The sequence below is a fragment of the Marmota flaviventris genome, chromosome 17, assembly GCF_047511675.1.
Source record: "Marmota flaviventris isolate mMarFla1 chromosome 17, mMarFla1.hap1, whole genome shotgun sequence".
Lineage (NCBI taxonomy): Eukaryota > Metazoa > Chordata > Mammalia > Rodentia > Sciuridae > Marmota > Marmota flaviventris.
The window spans coordinates 57,980,619-57,997,930 of NC_092514.1; the positions used below are offsets into that span (position 1 = coordinate 57,980,619).

General features: G+C 50.1%; 1 protein-coding gene across 3 annotated transcripts in view; it reads left to right on the plus strand.

The window, feature by feature from the left end:
* Nucleotides 1-17,312, plus strand: part of Map3k14 (mitogen-activated protein kinase kinase kinase 14) — a 42,603-nt gene that overhangs the window by 21,247 nt on the left and 4,044 nt on the right. For 2 of the 3 annotated variants that reach the window (XM_027947039.2, XM_027947040.2), the window contains 10 exons: nucleotides 1,673-1,948; nucleotides 3,035-3,104; nucleotides 4,625-4,823; nucleotides 4,926-5,540; nucleotides 6,742-6,879; nucleotides 12,988-13,117; nucleotides 13,558-13,689; nucleotides 14,204-14,308; nucleotides 15,211-15,374; nucleotides 15,870-16,020. In XM_027947039.2, coding sequence (XP_027802840.2) covers nucleotides 1,693-1,948; nucleotides 3,035-3,104; nucleotides 4,625-4,823; nucleotides 4,926-5,540; nucleotides 6,742-6,879; nucleotides 12,988-13,117; nucleotides 13,558-13,689; nucleotides 14,204-14,308; nucleotides 15,211-15,374; nucleotides 15,870-16,020 — 1,960 coding nt within the window. In that variant the 5' untranslated portion in view covers nucleotides 1,673-1,692. Of the gene's footprint in view, nucleotides 1-383; nucleotides 872-1,672; nucleotides 1,949-3,034; nucleotides 3,105-4,624; nucleotides 4,824-4,925; nucleotides 5,541-6,741; nucleotides 6,880-12,987; nucleotides 13,118-13,557; nucleotides 13,690-14,203; nucleotides 14,309-15,210; nucleotides 15,375-15,869; nucleotides 16,021-17,312 lie in introns of those variants that run through there. The other variant, XM_027947041.3, reaches the window with a different exon arrangement.

The following is a 17,312-nucleotide window of genomic DNA, read 5'->3' on the forward strand; positions in this document are numbered from 1 at the left end:
CAGGCATCTCTGCTGAAGCTGGAGCTCCTTTGAGTTGAGAGCCAGGCAGCCCTTGAAGGCTGAGATCCAAGGAACAAATTAACAGCTCAACCAACCCCGTCCCACCTCCCAGTCCCACCTCCTGGTCCAGTGCTATCTTACATAGTAATCGGTGGGAAAAGATAAGTGAGGCAGATTCCTCGAAGCCTGGCCTGGTGTTCTTCAGCTTCCCGCAATCTTGTTACAACCTTTGGGCCTGATGGAGCAGAAGGCTAGAGAGTTAGTTTTGTCTACCTGTGGCTTGCCTTTCTTCCTCAAGAACAAACAAAGGCATTTACCTGATTTAATGGCATTATAGCAGAGAAGACTACACCTGTTAGTGATAGCTTTAAGACTGATCTGTGATCGGAAGGCAATTATTAAAAACCTGTCCGCATTTGGTTCCTTCTTAGGCTTTGTCTAAAGCAAGGACACACCCCAGCAGGGCCCTGCCTTTAAAAAGTCCCTGTCTTTAAAGAGGTTTCCAAATGCTAACAATCTCAAACTGCCCCGTCCCCTTTCATGATAATTGTGGTCTCTGTGCTGTTTATATGGATGGTCAGCAGCATGGGGCTGCTCTCCCCTGCAGCTTCCTTGGGAAGGCTCAGGGCTAGTGAAGAGGATCCCGAGACAGATAGATTCCCCTTGCTTTGACCTCAGATTTCTAGAAGTATTGGTTGGTGTTGGGTTTCCAATATAAATGCCACTACTAACACTGCCTAAAAGAAAAATGATATCTAGAAATTTTCAGCGAGTGAGTCTGAACAGTAGAGGAAAAAGCATGTCAGTCCCTTCTGGAGAACACACACATATGCATCTTGGGAAAGGAGCCACGTGCTGAGCAACATTGCAGGTTGAGTATTAGACTTTGTAAGATATATATACACATATATACTGTATATATGTATGTATTATGTATGAATATATTTTTATACATTCATGTGCTGTGTATCAACATTTTGATCAATATTGGGTCAGATAATATAACAATGGCCCCATTAAATAATATTGTCTAGTGACTCATAGCCATTATAGTGGTGTATGTACATTCTATGCCGTTCACACAATGGTTAAGCTACCTAAGGATGTGTTTTTCAGGACATACTCCCATCATTAAGTGATGCAAGGCTATGCATATATCTACCTCTTTCGAGGGGACAACACAGTACCTTGATTCTGTCCACTTTTTTTTCTGGAGGAAAGGCACTGTGGGCTGCATAGACATGTCCTCTGTGAAGGCAAGGCTTCTGTGGGGACCAAGAAATGACGGTTTGGAGGTTGGGAATCACTGCCTGTCCTGGGGAAAGAGTTTGCCAAACAACAGACCATTCGTTATTGAAAGACAAGAAGCATCCAGGCCTGATGTTTATATTGTTGCTGTCCTAGGGGGAACAGGCTGGAATCCTCCCTGTTGGCCTGGCGCAGGAGTAATTTATGTCAGGGTACCTCTGGGGTCAGGATCACACACTTGGAACATGTGTAGATGAGAAGGTTGACTCCTTGGCCATTTGCGATGTTTGAAGGTTGTGTACATGGCATGAAGAAGCAGAGACCATTTGTCCCCTGCGTCTTTCCTGACCCCTGAGCCTGCCTTACACCCACCCCACTAGGGCCTGAGCTTAGGAGTGACCTGCTCTGTGTTGGTTCTCCTCAGGGTGAGAGTGAGCCTGGGAGATGGCAGTGATGGAAGTGGCCTGCCCAGGCGCCCCTGGCTCAGCCATCGGGCAGCAGAAGGAGCTGGCCAAGGCCAAGGAGAAGACGCAGTCACTGGGAAAGAAGCAGAGCTGCGTCTACAAGCTGGAGGCTGTGGAGAAGAGCCCAGTGTTCTGCGGGAAGTGGGACATCCTGAACGACGTGATTACCAAAGGCACAGCTAAGGAAGGCTCTGAGGGCGGCCCAGCCGCCATCTCCATCATCGCTCAGGCTGAATGTGAGGGCCTGGATTGCAGTGGGCATGGGGCACAGGGGCGGGCTTGCAGGTGGGTGGCTGACCACGAATAAAGGCCAACCTCAAGGCCCCCTATGAGAGAGCAAGATCAGGGTGACCACTTCATAAAATTCTCACAAGACACATTGGGAGTCCAATCCCCAAATCAATATGAACTGGGAACGATAAAAGTGCCCGGATGGAACACTGAGCTGGGGCATAGGCTGTGTCCATCGTTGTAACCAGAGCAGAGGAAGAAAGCCCAGAGGAAAGAGCACTAGGGGCTCCTTGAAGGATCCTCAAGCAGGCCACTAACCTCTGCTGTGATCTGGAGCAGCCCAGGTGTTTGGAGAGGCCCAGACAGGAAAAGCCGGGTTTCCTGGAAAGCCCCACCAGGGCTTCAGGCCCTTCACCACTTTCCATCAGAGTGGCCCCACCCCAGAGAATGAGCACCCTCCTCTTGGGTCTGCTGGACCAGTCTAGGGGCAGTCAGCCACTGCAGGGTGAGGCCAGCGTGGCCCTTTCTGTTTCTAGCCCAGATGTCTTGGGCTGACTAGTAATGGCAGCTACCACAGAGGCAGAAACTCCAGGAGGGCTCGGGAGAGCCAGGATCCCCCTCCTACTGTGTCACCTCACCTTCAACCCAGGAGCCGGACAGCTGCTGGTGGCGTTTCCCCACATAGACATAGCCATTGTCTCCCACTGCCTTCTGGTTGGTTTTTGAGGTGAAAGAATATAAATTAGTGAAGACACACATATATACATAAACATGAATGTATAATAGCTTATATTTGTTGAGCCACCACCGTGTGCCAAGCACTGTTTGGAGTGTTCGGGTGGCCTGTCTCACTGAAGCTTCACAGTCAGTGTAGTGAGGTGGGCACCGTACAGCCCCCATCTTGTAGATGTCCCCTCTGCTCTTGACCAATAAAGGGAGAGAAGGAGGCTTGTCTGGGAGATGAGCCGGTTGAGCTGGGAGGGGAAGGAGGAGCCCAAGTGGGACTGTCTCTAAAATCTCTCTCCTAAGTGCTGAATTCCTGATCTTTCTCTTCTTTCTGCTAATCCAACCCTTTTTCCTTGACTTAAAAGGTGAAAATAGCCAAGAGTTCAGCCCCACCTTCTCAGAACGAATCTTCATCGCGGGGTCAAAGCAGTACAGGTAAGAAAGCATGCTGGCACAGCAAGGGGACACTGCTAGGTGTCCACCTCCCTGAACGCCTGCCCTGGCTGCTCCCCACCACCCCTGGCTCCCTGCTCAGCACCTGGGCTCAGCCCCTGGCAGCCGCCCAGCTTTCCCAGCCAAGCCACGCTGTCAGCCAAGCAAGCTTTGCAGAAGCTCCCCACAGCTCACGGAGGACTCCTGGCTCCCATCAGCTTGACATTTTATTTTTATTCTCTTCTGAGTCCTGAGGCACCCCTGGTTTCCCATCAATAGGAGGATGCCGGGAACAGCAGTTACTTCCAGCTGGTGTGCAGCCATGAGCACAGGCCCAGAGAGGCCACCCTTACTGTCCTCAGAGAAAACACCTGAGATGGCTTACTCCTGTGTGACACACCAAGTAGGCATAAGGCTTATGAAAATAGTAAGGGACACAGATTTTTTTTTTTTAAGTAATAATTTGAACCTCTGAATTTTTGTTTGTTGTTGTTTTAGTTGACAGTAGATCTTTATTGTATTTATTTGTATGTGGTGCTGAGATCAAACCCAGTGCCTCACGCATGCTATGCAAGCTCTACCACTGAGCCACAGCCCTAGCCCAGGTCACAGATTTGAGCCATTCGATGGCCCTATGGAAGGAAGCCAGGGCCAGGCTCTCTCTGTCCCCAGATTCCCCATTCCCTCAAAGGTGAATTGTGGCAACTGAGAGTTCAACCTAGAAACAGTTCCCTCCTCCCCACCTGGCAGACTTTTTGTCATCTGTAGTGGGAAACTGCTAAAGATGAAAAGGCCAGGGGGACTTGGTTGTTGCTCAGAAACCAAGAAATGCTTGTCCAGGTCAGGCTTGGTGGCGCATCTGTAGTCCCAGCACTCTGGAGGCTAAGGTGGGAGGATCCCTTGAGCCCAGGTGTTTGAGACCAGCCCGGGCAACATAAAGAAGTCCCAACTCAAAAATTAAAGAAAAAAGAAATGGGGGCTGGGATCGTGGCTCAGTGGTAGAGCACTCGTCTAATATGTGTGAGGCACTGGTTCAATCCTCAGCACCACATAAAAATAAATAAATAAACGTCCAACTACAACTAAAACATATATATTTAAAAAAAAGAAAAGAAAAAGAAATGCTCAATGCTTGGTCAAATTGCTTACATTGCCTCCGACTACATTTGGCCCAGAGAAGGGGGATTCTAATGAACCCACTTCTGTCAGCTGCCTGAGAGAAGCCCACAGGCCTCCAGCCACCTTTGTGAGGACAGTAGACCACATACACAATAATGGTCCCGTAAGATTATATCACCTAGTGACTTCCTAGCTGTCTTAGTTCCTGTAAGTTCAATGTTACATTTGCACAATGAAATCATAGAATACAACATTTCTTGGACTGTCCCCCTTTTGTTAAGTGATGCATGACTGTAATGAGAAAGCTGGGATTTGTGCTCAAGTCTGTCTCACCCGGTTATCTGAACCATTCCATCTTCCTGCTTTCTTGTACTCAAACTGTGGATCTGTCCCTTTTTTGACAGCCATCCTGAGAGTCTTGATCAAATCCCCAACAATGTGGCCCATGCAACCGAGGGCAAAATGGCCCGTGTGTGTTGGAAGGGAAAGCGTCACAGCAAAGCCCGGAAGAAACGGAAGAAGAAGAGCTCGAAGGCAGGAGTGTCCTTGGCCAAACCCTTGCCCAGAACCCCTGAGCAGGAGAGCTGCACAGTTCCAGTGCAGGTGAGGCCCACAGCCCCCGCCCAGGCCCCAGCTCACGAGGCCTTCGGAATGGAGCCTGTGCCCTGATCCTGGCCCTGTGTCCTAACACCTATTTCCCCACAGGAGGACGAGTCTCCACTAGGTGCCCTGTATGTCAGAAATGCCCCCCAGTTCACCAAGCCTTTGAAGGAACCAGGCCTTGACCACCTCAGCTTTAAGAAACTCGGAGAGGATCTACGGCCAGTACTGCCTCGACCGGAACTCCACAAACTCATCAGCCCCTTGCAATGTCTAAACCACGTGTGGAAACTCCACCACCCACAGGACATGGTCCCTCTGCCCCATTCCACTCACCCCTTTCCCTACAGCAGATTGCCCCATCCCTTCCCGTTCCACCCTCTCCAGCCCTGGAAACCCCACCCACTGGAATCCTTCTTCCTGGGCAAACTAGCCGGTGTAGATGACCAGAAGCCCCTTCCCGGCCCACACCTAAGCAAACTGACCTGCATAGACGGTCAGAAACCTCTGCCTGGCCCACACCTGGAGCCCAGCTTCCCGGTTCAGAGCTCCCGTGAGAAGTTCGTGGAAGAGTACCTGGTGCATGCTCTCCAAGGCAGCGTGAGCTCAGGCCAGGCCCACAGCTTGGCCAGCCTGGCCAAAACATGGTCAGCCGGGGGCTCCAGGGCCCAGAGGCCCAGCCCTGAAACCGAGGACAATGAAGGCGTACTGCTTACTGAGGTAACTACTCCCTTCGAGTCCTTTACGCATACCTTCACCACTAACTCTCAGGCCAAGAGCCACAGCTGGGGTCAGGTGGTGCCTACTATGGGAACAGAGCAGACCTTAGGGGATGGTTCTCTCCCTGTCAGAGTCACTCATGCCCATGGTAACAAAGCAATTAGTAGCAAAGTACTTGGGGATTATATTAGTCAGCTCCCCATTACTGTGACAAAATGCCTGAAATAATCAGTTTGAAAGGAAGAATGGTTTATTTTGCTTCATAGTCTCAGAGGTTTCAGTCCATGGTCACTTGATCCTGTTGCTTTGGTGGTTCAGCAGGAGTGCCTGGCGAGAGGCCTGATCACCTCCTGGTGGCTCGGAAGCAAAGAGTATCCCCTTCAAGGACACCTTCACCCAAATGACCTAACTTCCTCCCACTAAGTCCCACCTCTTGAAGGTTCCACCATCTCCCAATAGTTTGGTGATCAAGCCTCCAACACATGGGTTTTGAGGGGACATGTAAGATATAAACCATAGCAGTCATATTTCTTTCCACCTGCAGCCTCACTTTCCACAGCCTTTATAGCTGATTCTATTTTTTGTTCTCATTATCTTCCTCATTAACACTGAATTGTGCTTGTTGTATGAATGATACACATACTGGAAAATAGGAATAAACACAGAGCAGCTCGAGACTATTTCATAACCTGATAGGAAAGATGAGGACTTTGCCATCACCATTACCCTTTCCTTCCTTTTTCCTCTAGTTCTTTCCCCAAATACCTTCAGAACTGTAAATGATTGATCTTAACGTTACTTTGGGGTTACATTTACTTCACATGATCCCTTTAGCCCTGCCCTTTTTCATTGTTCCTCTCTTTCTTCTTCCTTCTGGCTCCTGAGTTACATTGTTTTCATGGTCAAGGTTGTTGCCATTCTGTGTCTGTCCCTCCATCACAAGCCCGAGAGGTCTTCCTCACAAGAACCTCCTGGCCCCAGGCAGCTGGTGCACTTACCTTTGCCTTCTCCTTGTTTCTTTAAGCCCCATCGCTTCCTGTTCTGTGGTCCCCCTCAGAGCCTGCCTTGACCCAGCGGTGTCTTTGGAGGCACCAGCAGCCCTGGCAATGGCCCACAGCTGGAGAGCCTTCCCCACTGTAGCCCCTTATTCCCTCTGCTGTCCTGACCACTGAAACTGGCCTCTCTCTCTTGCTAACTCTAGAAGCTCAAGCCAGTGGATTATGAGTACCGAGAAGAAGCCCACTGGGCCACGCGCCAGCCCCGCCTAGGCAGAGGCTCCTTCGGAGAGGTCCACAGGATGAAGGACAAGCAGACAGGCTTCCAGTGTGCTGTCAAAAAGGTATGCCAAAAAGGTACATCAAGGTTCTGGGGGCTACAGGGGAGCCAGGCAAGGGCTGCTGCCATCCACATTCTGTCTTTCAAGGACAGCCACAGGGTAGCCGTGGCTTTGACTTGATGACAACCTGGCCATCGCTAGCTGCCCTCGGTCAGCTGGAACTGGAAGGGAGCAATGTGTCACATGGCCTGGGCTGGTCACTGCCCTCGGTATGCATGCCTGTGAGAAGCAATGTGAGAGCACATGGCTTCAAGGTCTGAATACAGCCAGGGCCACTGGTGACACCAGGGCCTGTAGGGGCAAGTCCAAACCTGGAAGGTGGTCGGATCCTCATGAAATCCATGCTGAGCTAAAACCTGCAGGCCACCCGGTGGGGCTACTGTACACTTTGGACCGGAAGGTAATTAGAACAGTAGCCTCCACCTGTCAGGTACCCCCTGGAAAGTGGCAGACACAGGGAGTTACACACGGGTCTGCTCCAGGTTCAAGCCATGCCACCTGCTGGCCAGGTGCAGCACAGATGGCCATCACAGGGGAACACGACTCAGCAAGAGATGGAGGAGATGGCTTAATGCAGCAGAATTGGGGTTCAGACCCAGAGCCCTGGTGTGGCTCTGTGCCGCTGTTCAGGAAGAGAGGAAGGAGGGAAGACTCGTGGTCCTGGGGTCTTGATTAGCAGCAGAAGGTGGAGTCACCTCTCCTACCCCTCATCTCCCCAGTGACTTGCCCAGCTGGGCCTAAAGCCCAGGCCCAGGTGACAATCAGCAGCAGCTGCAGATCCACAGACATAGAGGGTGTTGGCCCTGCTCCCCACAGCACTGTTCTCCCTCCCAACTTGGAGCTCCCCTCAATCAGAAACCACCTTGTTCACAGCCCAAACTCCAAACCCCAGGGTGAACCATTTTCTTGGCCCATGGGGCAAGGTAAATAAGCTCAGAAATGGATTGGTTTCAAGTGGCTTATGTCAAAGACTCTGATCCCCAAAAGGAAATGGACCAAGGTGCCAGACCCAACAGGCCCCACATACTCAGGTCCTGTGCAGGGTGAACCCCACCACTCCTCTCCTGGCTGCCTGTGACTTCAAGGGCTGAGGCTCTAGCTGGGCGGTGAATGACCGTGGGCCAGGCTGTTGGAGTTCTTGAGTGTGATCCTCAGGGTGGTGGGATGAGAGAGGGGTCAGTCTGTCCATTTTACCCCAGACTTCACATACACCGTGTCGGATAAGCAAGCACCTCCCTGCCCCCCCACCACTGGCAGAAGCACATGCTGAGCTCTTGCCAGCACGGATCATCTTCCACTTGGATGCCAGGGCCACGTGCCTGACCTCCTCAGCTGCAGTTCCCTTCCCCAGGCCACCGGAGAAGGCTCAGCTGTCCCTCCTGAGAGGCCGTGGGAGGAGGGTGAGAAAGTGTGAAGTGTCCTAGAGACGAGCACCCAGTGCTGGGAGCTTAGTCACTGGGTTCTCAGCTGTTCCTCTGCTGAGGTCCTCAGAGTCCCAGGCAACAGGGTAAACAACCCTGATGAGGTGGAAGAGGACAGTACTCCATTTCTCATCCCCTGTGCCCAGGCAGTGGGGAATGATCCAAGCATAAGACCTGGACTTCCAGCACCAGAGGTGGCCATGCTGAGGACTCCACCTCCCCCCACCCAGGAGCCCCAGCAGGGATGGTTGTTGTCCTTCTACCCAGCCGCTGTTGCTTGGGCAGGCAGTGGTGTCCCTTCCGTGGGGTGTAGCTCAGTGGTAGAGCACTTGCCTAGCAAGCATGAGGCCCCAGGTTCTATCCCTAGTTCCACCCACACACCACAAAAAAAGTTCTTGATGATGGATGGGGACGGGACAGGGGAAGCAGGTAAATGATCAGAAGTTAGACTGTGCCTGGGGTAAGAGCAAGTCCGTGCTCCTTTGATGCTCCTAGGGAGGATTCAGGATATGTGATGTCACATGGTAACACCAGCATTCCCTTGGTCTTCCTTCTAGAATATCTTTGGCCTTAGGTCACATGATGATTGACCACAAGTCTAGGGTTTAATGCAGGTTTTGGGTTGTTTTTTTAAATAAAGTTTTCTTTGGTCTTTGCTATTTATTTATTTATTTATTTATTTATTTATTTTTGGTACCAGGGATTAAACCCAGGAGTGCTCAACCACTGAGCCACATCCCTAGCCTTTTTTTTTTTTTTTTTAATTTTGAGACAGGGTCTTGCTAAGTTTCTGAGGGCCTCACTAAATTGCTAAGGCTGCCTTTGAATTTGCGATCCTCCTGCCTCAGCCTCCCATGTCACTGAGATTACAAGCATTCACCACCATGCCCAGCTGATCTTTATTTTAATTTCAAACAGATACAGGCTTATTATAAAATCATTAATGAATGCCAAAAAAAGAAAAGTCTTCTTGTTCCCCAGTCCTGTTCACCGAGATAAATGCCACTTGACATAAATTTTTTTAGACTTTTTATGCATATATAAGTATGAAGTTATTTTTTTATAAAAATGACATCCTACTCTCTAAATTATTCTGTACCATGATTTTTTTCATGTAATACATATATGGACAGAGTTCCTTGTTGGCTCCTGTACAGCTCTTGTGTTTTGTTATGTTGTTTTGTTTTCGTTTTGTTGTTTTGGTTCCAGGGGTTGAACTCAGGAGTGCTTAACCACTAAACCACATCCCCATCCCTTTTCTTTTTTTAAAACTTCATTTTATTTGTTTTTATTTTTATGTGGTCCCAGGGAACAAACCCAGTGCCTCACACGTGCTAGGTAAGCAAGCACTCTACCACCGAGCCACAACTCCGGGCCTCCCTTTTCATTTTTTATTTTGAGACAAGGTCTCACTAAGTTGCTTAGAGCCTCTCTAAATTGCTGAGGCTGGTTTTGAATTTGCCATCCTCCTGCCTCAGCCTCCTGAGCTGCTGGGATTGTATGCACCCACATTCTTTGTGTTTTTTAATGCCAACATATAAATTCTTATCACAGTCAGTGAATGGATTCAGAGGATTCCTGAATTCCTGAAATATGATTCAAAAATGTGTGTGTTGATGTGTGGGCACACACACACTTTTAAATGGAGAAGGGTCCATATCTTTTATCAGATTCTCAAACAGGTCTGTGGGCCAAATAGGGTTAAGAACCTTTTGTTTTAGGACATCTGGCTCAAGTATGGCATTCTGGGAGCCTCCCTTTGGCTCTGCCACTGATCTGGGATAGTGTGGCCTTGGCCAAGTCAAACCAGCTGTCACCAAGCACCTGCTTTGTGCCAGACACTGTACAGGGACTGGGGAAAGAGCTGTGGAATCCACAGGCCTGACCTGAAGGAACTTGAGTTATAACCTCGGATAGGCTTTTACATGGCATGGCGGTGACGCAGCCAGCCCCAGACACGTGTTTAGAATGAAAACAACAAAGATGAAGGGGAGACTGTTTTGATAGTGATGAGGAAATGGGGACCACCTAGTATTTCCTGGACATCTATGTTCCCAGTCCTATATTAGTCACTTTCCTATGTTTATATTGCTAGAATCTTCTAAAGAACTTGTAGAGTTGCTTATGCCTCTTTCTTTACTGATAGAATAAAACAGATAAGAATACAAAGAACACAAAAGGAGAGAGTTTCAAGGAGGAAAAGTGGTCTGTGTCAGGTAAGGTCTCTGAAGTGAGGGGAGTGGCTTCTGAATGTGACAGAAGGCTGATGGCAGTCCACACTTCCCCCTGGGGACGCTCGCTCCTGAATGAATGTAGAAACCTCCAGGATTAAAGGCTAAGCCCAGAAAGTTCTTCAAGAGGTAGAGCAGCTGGCACCTCTGGTGTCAGACTTCCCTGACCAAAGTTCTGGCTGTGGTACTCTCTTCCCAGTGACCTTGGACAAGTCACTTGTCCAGGTTTCAGCTTCCTTGTCTGTGAAATGGCAGTGGTGACAGCACCTTAAACCGTGCCTGGCTTACGCCAATGGGCATTAAACGCTAGTCCTCATTCACATCCTCCTCGCACCCGGCCCCCTTTATTTGGCCATGAGGACCCTGAAGTCCAGAGAAGAGAGGTGCGCCAGATGGGCAGCTGGCCTGAGCCAGAGGCTGGGGTGCTTTCTCCACCGATACCCTGAGGACAGCTCTTTCTCCTTGCTTCCTTGGGTTCACCTAGACTTGTGAAGCGCCTTGTTTTTGTGGCTTCCATCTGACCCACTTTGGTCTAGGTGATGGAAATGTCTAAATGTCTTAGTATTACTGGGACACTTAGAGGACATAGGTATTTCTTAGAAGTGAAGCCAAAGTTTCCCACAGTATCTTGATTCACAACCCTTAATATCTCAGACAATTTTTCATGGCACCCCAAGCCAAAACAAATACCTAACCATTCATTTAATAGATAGTTAAATAATAAATCTATCATAAAACTTAGCAACCATTTGAAAAGCGAGACATGTAAGTTGAAAGAAAAAAAAATCTCCTTTCCTTCTTAAAATTACTAACGGGACTTAGGCCTTGTTGGCCACTGCATGGCTTCTTGAACATTGAAATCAGATTGGATAGCACCACCTTCATTTCCTGTTGCACATCCCACAAAGTACTTTTTATCACAGCAACCTCCAAAATCCTAGCTTCTTAAAGACATATCATCAAAAAGAATGCAGCCAGCTGAGTAGAGCTCCGTGGTAAAGCATTTGCCTGGCACACGTGAAGCCCTGGGTTTGATCTTCGGGACCATTTAAAAAAAAAAAAAAAAAAAAAGAATTCAGCATGATCTAATGTTGGAACTGACCTATCTCTAAAAGTAGTTCACACCATCTCCTGAAGATGTTGAGCATCCCCATTTACTTCAAATACAATATCCCATAGCACCTTTTTGAATTCCCAGTGGTGCCCTGGGGTGCTTCACTTCACAGTTGGGGGTGGTTGGGGCACAGTGATAAGGTTAAAGACATTTACTGGTGCAAATCCTGCTGCTGAATTAGTTCTAGTCAGTTTCAATGACCTTTTAGGGCTGGAAATACTAACAAAAGTCAAAGTTCATGTAAGTTGGTTAACTGAACCAGATAATTCTTTGACCAGGTGAGAAAGATTTCCCACGGATAGGCAAAAAGTCCAACAGTCCCACGTCAACAGAGCTCCTGTTGGTGGAGTCAGCAAATCCTCAAACAAAACCCTAACACATCTTTTCCAGCTGGTTCTGTGACCACTGGCGCCCCCTGGCGATGCCACTCCAGGCTTACAGGAGAACCAGTGGCAGCAGCAAGGACTCTATGCAGAAATCTGAGTGTTTAACAAGCTGCTGTTTGAGTTGGTGGGAGGAAGTAAAGAGCTAGCCCTTCCAAATCCTCATTCTAATTGAGGTAGATAACACTGTCCCCACCATGGTAGCATGGTTGATGGGAAGTGTGCAGCACTCTTAAATGGCTGAGCCAGGATCTAAGACCAAGATGTCTGTTCACAAGGCCTATTTCCTCCTGCCATTGCCAAGCTGCAGGTCCCTGCAAAAAGTAGTGGACATTCTCAGTCCTGTTAGTCACAGCAGGAGTGGCCCTGGCCAAAACCTTCCCTAGAAGCCTCATCAGAACCCAAGCTAGGAAGAACTGAAAATAGAGTAAATATAAACACAGGCCTGTCTATGTAGACATTTTAGTTCTCTGAGGAAAAAGAAATAATTACAAGAAGAGTAAAGAAATGTGCTGGGTGGGGTGCTGAGGGCCCAGAGACAGGAGACAGAAAGGTGGGAAGCTTCCGTCTAAAGGGGAGACTCGGATGTTGACAAACAGAAGGACCCATGTCCTAGAATATTGCCCAGACAGTTGGGCTGGGGGCAAAGAATGTTCTGGGTTTGGCACATTGAGGGTAAGCAGCATGCCAGGAGCCTGGATAAGGACTGTGGTTTGTGTGACTGTTTTCTCACACCGTCAGCACTGCCGAACTTTAAGTATGAGCACTTGTCCCTGACGCCAAGGATACACAGTACAATTTAGTCCCTGAGAACCCAGCAGACCCATCCGGCCCATCTGGCCTGGGCATCATCATTGGAAGCATCAGCAACATCTGCATGTGGAGGACCAAGAGTCCCCATGGGATGCCAGCAACCAGCTGGCCCCTCTCCCTTGACACAAGCCTCCACTGGGTCCTTTCAGGTGCGGGTCGAGGTGTTTCGGGCAGAGGAACTGATGGCATGTGCAGGATTGACCTCACCCAGAATCGTCCCTTTGTATGGTGCTGTAAGGGAAGGTCCTTGGGTCAATATCTTCATGGAGCTGTTGGAAGGTAAGGAGCCAGGGCCCAATCCTTCTCCCTCACAAGTCAAGGGCAAGAATTTCCCCAAGTCGGCCAGGCACAGCGGCACACGCCTGTAATCCCAGCAGCATGGGAGACTGAGGAAGGAGGACACAGGTTCAAAGCCAGCCTCAGCAATGGTGAGGCACTAAGCAACTCAGTGAGACCCTGTCTCTAAATAAAATACAAAAAAGGGCTGGGGATGTGCGAGTGCCCCTGGGTTCAATCCCTGATACCCCCCAAAAAAATAAAAAGTTTCCCCAAGTGCTTCCCAGATTGATGGTGGTCTCTAGTCAGTCCACATATAACCTCTTGGCCCTATAATGTCTGCAGGAAAGGCCTGCTTTGCCACTACCTGCCCTTCAACCTTGTTCTTGGCTGTGTGGAGGCCTGGGAAAGCCCCAAGTAAAGACTGGCTGTTGGTCTTCTAGGTGGCTCACTGGGCCAGCTCATAAAGCAGAAGGGCTGTCTGCCAGAGGACCGGGCCCTTTACTACCTGGGCCAGGCCCTGGAGGGGCTGGAATACCTCCATTCACGGCGGATTCTGCATGGAGATATCAAAGGTGAGGCTCCCACCCCCACAGCCTGGTCCCACAGGCTCTTGCCCCGTGCCTGCCTGGCTTCCTCCCAGTTCTTCTGGGCCTGCCTGGTCACCTCCAGTGACAGGGTCTGAGTCAGGCTGACAGGACTATGCCTTATGGGAAGAGAATGTTTTTTCCACACCCTACACCTGGCACTCTGGTTACCAGTGGGTGGTATCTACCGAACTGGAAACCAAGCTTCGACCTACTGGTGACCCCTGGGAGAGGGTAGGGCAGCAGAGTGGAGTGGCAGGGTCCCCAAAAGTAGCCCCTGCTCCTGTCTCCTCAGGCTCAGATCCTGCCTGCTGCCTGCCTCTAGCCTACACTTACACCCCCTCCCTTCCTCCATATCTAATGAAACAAATCTGAGGCAGCAGCTGCCATGTAGGGTAGGCCAGAAAATTACTTCACTGGAGACCAGGCCAGCTGAGCCCTGGTGGGCTGGGACCCGTCACGACTTAACTGTTTTCTTCCCTGTGCTGGTGCTGGCCTTCAGCTGACAACGTGCTTCTGTCCACTGATGGGAGCCATGCGGCCCTCTGTGACTTTGGCCATGCCGTGTGCCTGCAACCTGATGGCCTGGGGAAGTCCTTGCTCACAGGTAAGTCCCCAGAGTGCCCCTCCCCATGATGACAATAGCCAATGCCCTTTACTAGGCATTAGCCAGGTGCCTTGTTGCTTCCACAGTGGGAATGAGTGATGTGAGCACTTTATGTTCCCCAAAAGATTTGAGCCCCACAGCCACCCTGGGTTATTACAAGGCTCTTGTTATGTGTAAATGCAGTAATGGATGTCAAGCACTCAGTTCTGATGCTCCAGTGAAGAGAGCAGGAAGGTGGAAAACTCCGACACAGGTCCCAGGCTTCACAGATGGTGATTTTTCTTTTCTTTTTTTTTTTTTTTTGAGACTAGGTCTTGCTAAGTTGCTGAGGACCTCACTAAGTTGCTGAGGCTGGCTTTAAATGTGTGATCCTTCTGCCTCAGCCTCTTCCAGAGCCTCTGGAATTACAGATATGTGCCACCATGCTCAGCTAAAATGTCTATTTTTGACCTCCATTTCTCTGATTATTAAAATAACCCATGCCTATTGTAAAATACTTGGCAAGAATGGAGTTAAGTGGTATTAAAGAGGAAGGGAAAAGAATTCATGCTATTCTTGATCAGAGAGATAATTGTGAATTTTTTTTTCTTTTTCATTTTACTAACATTTGAGGAGCATCATAGCAGCAATTAATCCTCTATTACTGAATTTTCAATGCCCAGCCCCCTCCCCATTTTAAGGGTTCAGTCTGGAGGGCAGAGCCGTGCTGTGGATGACAGATTGCTCTGCACCCCAGCAGAGTCCCAAGATGAGCAGGTTTGCCTTTGAGGCTTTATTTATTTAAAGTACTTCAACTGAGACGAATTCAAGGAACTCCTGGAATTAACTAGAATGGGAAATGCTGAAGTTCTTGCCCACCCGAGGTCTCAGGTGATATTTCTGTCTTTCCCTGGCCTTCTCAGGGGACTACATCCCTGGCACAGAGACCCACATGGCCCCAGAGGTGGTGATGGGCAAGCCCTGTGATGCCAAGGTGGACATCTGGAGCAGCTGCTGCATGATGCTGCACATGCTCAACGGCTGCCACCCCTGGACTCAGTACTTCCGAGGGCCGCTCTGCCTCAAGGTCAGTGGTAGTGGTGGCTCCAGGACAGCCAGCAGGGGAGGCAGCAGGGCCACAGGCCTGAGCTGAAGGCTTGAGGGGGCCTCCCATTTTGGCTGCTGTGTGACAGATGTGAGCAGGAGGAGGCTTTGCCATAAATGTGAGATTCTAATTAAAAGACCTGTCACCCAAATCTGGGGGTTCCAGAAGAAGTCCCAGCTGAGGGGGTCTCATAGTTCATGGCAAGTCAGAGCTCTCTTTTGCCCACACCACACACTGGGCCACCTCCGCCTGCCTCCTGACAGGGCATCTTGCTGCCTGGCTCTGGCTCGTCCCACCCGGCTTCTTGTTTCCCTTTTCTAGGAAGAGTCCAGCCCTGGCTCTGCCCCAGATCTCTCCATTCCTTGTGGCAGACCCCAGAGCAGCATGGGGGCGAGGGATATGGCAGAGAGCAAGCACAGAAGGCTGGATAGGGAACGAGGGGGAGGCAGGCCTCATATGTTGTCTTTTGGCCCCCAGATTGCCAACGAGCCTCCACCTGTGAGAGAGATCCCTCCCTCCTGCTCCCCTCTCACAGCCCAGGCCATCCAAGAAGGGCTGAGGAAGGAACCTGTCCACCGAGCGTCAGCGACAGAGCTGCGGGGCAAGGTTGGCCGGGCACTGCAGCAAGGTAAGAGCTGGCAGGGCACAGAGCAGTGGGCCATGAGAGGGACGGGGCAGGGGTGGTCAGCAGTGGGGTCCTCAGCCTCTGGGATCCTCAGTCTCACCGCCATCTGGAGCAGAGGGTGACACCAGCCTTGCGGGTGCTGGGAAGATTGCGGTGCTATCTTAATGAGGGCAGTGCTCAAGAAGTGGGAGAAAGGGGCTACCACGCAGAAAAGTGGGTCGAACTGGTTAGGGATCAGAGAGCGTGAGCTGAAGCCACGCACCACTTAACAGCCATCCTGAAAATTGAGAGTACCAAGTACTCGGGGCTGGGGTGCAGCAGGAGCCCTGGGCACTGCTGGAGGCTGTGTTGGCGAGGCTGCAGGCTCAATGGAAGGCACCTGGCAGCCGTCCAAAGTCAATGGATCCGGGAGCTGTCCCCTCCACTCCTGGGTGCACTGTCAAAGGAATTTCCACCCATTCTGCAGCCTCATTTTGGGAGGAGAGTTGGGTCTCTCACCTGGAGAGTGGAGTGGCAAAGGATGGGGGATGGGGCAGCACTCAGTCCCAAAAGCCACTCCATGATCGCAGAGTGGGGACTGAGCTGAAAGCCAGAGTGCTGAGTGAAAAGAGGAACCGACAGGAGACCTGGGGCATACATCTTTATTGTATATGAAAAATCAGCAAATGAGCTGGGCACTCCCAAAATCCCAGCTCCTGGGGAGACTTAGGTATGAAGGATCACAAGTTCAAGGAAAACCTGAGCAATCAAGTCCCCGTCTCAAAATAAAATATAAAGGGTTGGGAGGGTAGCTCCATGGTAGAGCATTGCCCAGCATATGTGATAACCTGGGTTCAGCCCCCAGTACTACAAAAAAGGAAGAAAAAGAAAAAAGCAGCAAGTGAAAATGACATATTTTGCAAGAACACAACCAAATCAAAAGGAACACAACAATGTGGAGAGAGGAAAGGCAGTGGCTATAGAAATGAAAGGGGAATAAACACAACAGAGACTTTTCACAGCCTGTCACCAAAATCAAGTGGTATTTACAATTATAAGGATGCCCCAGGGAACTGCCCCCACACCAGAGAAATGGCGCCCTGGGGAAGCACCAGTCTAGGGCTGGGACGAGAGAGTCAGTGGGTGGCTCTTTACCTGGGAACTCTGGGTCGGTGTTGTCGCAGAGCTGTTTTTTGTGTTTGCGGTGGTGGAGATGGAACCCAGGGTTTCACTCCTGCTAGGCAAGTGCTTTACCTCGGAGCCACACTCCCAGCCCCCAGAGCCCTTTTTCATCTTTTCTTTGCTCACCAAAATCC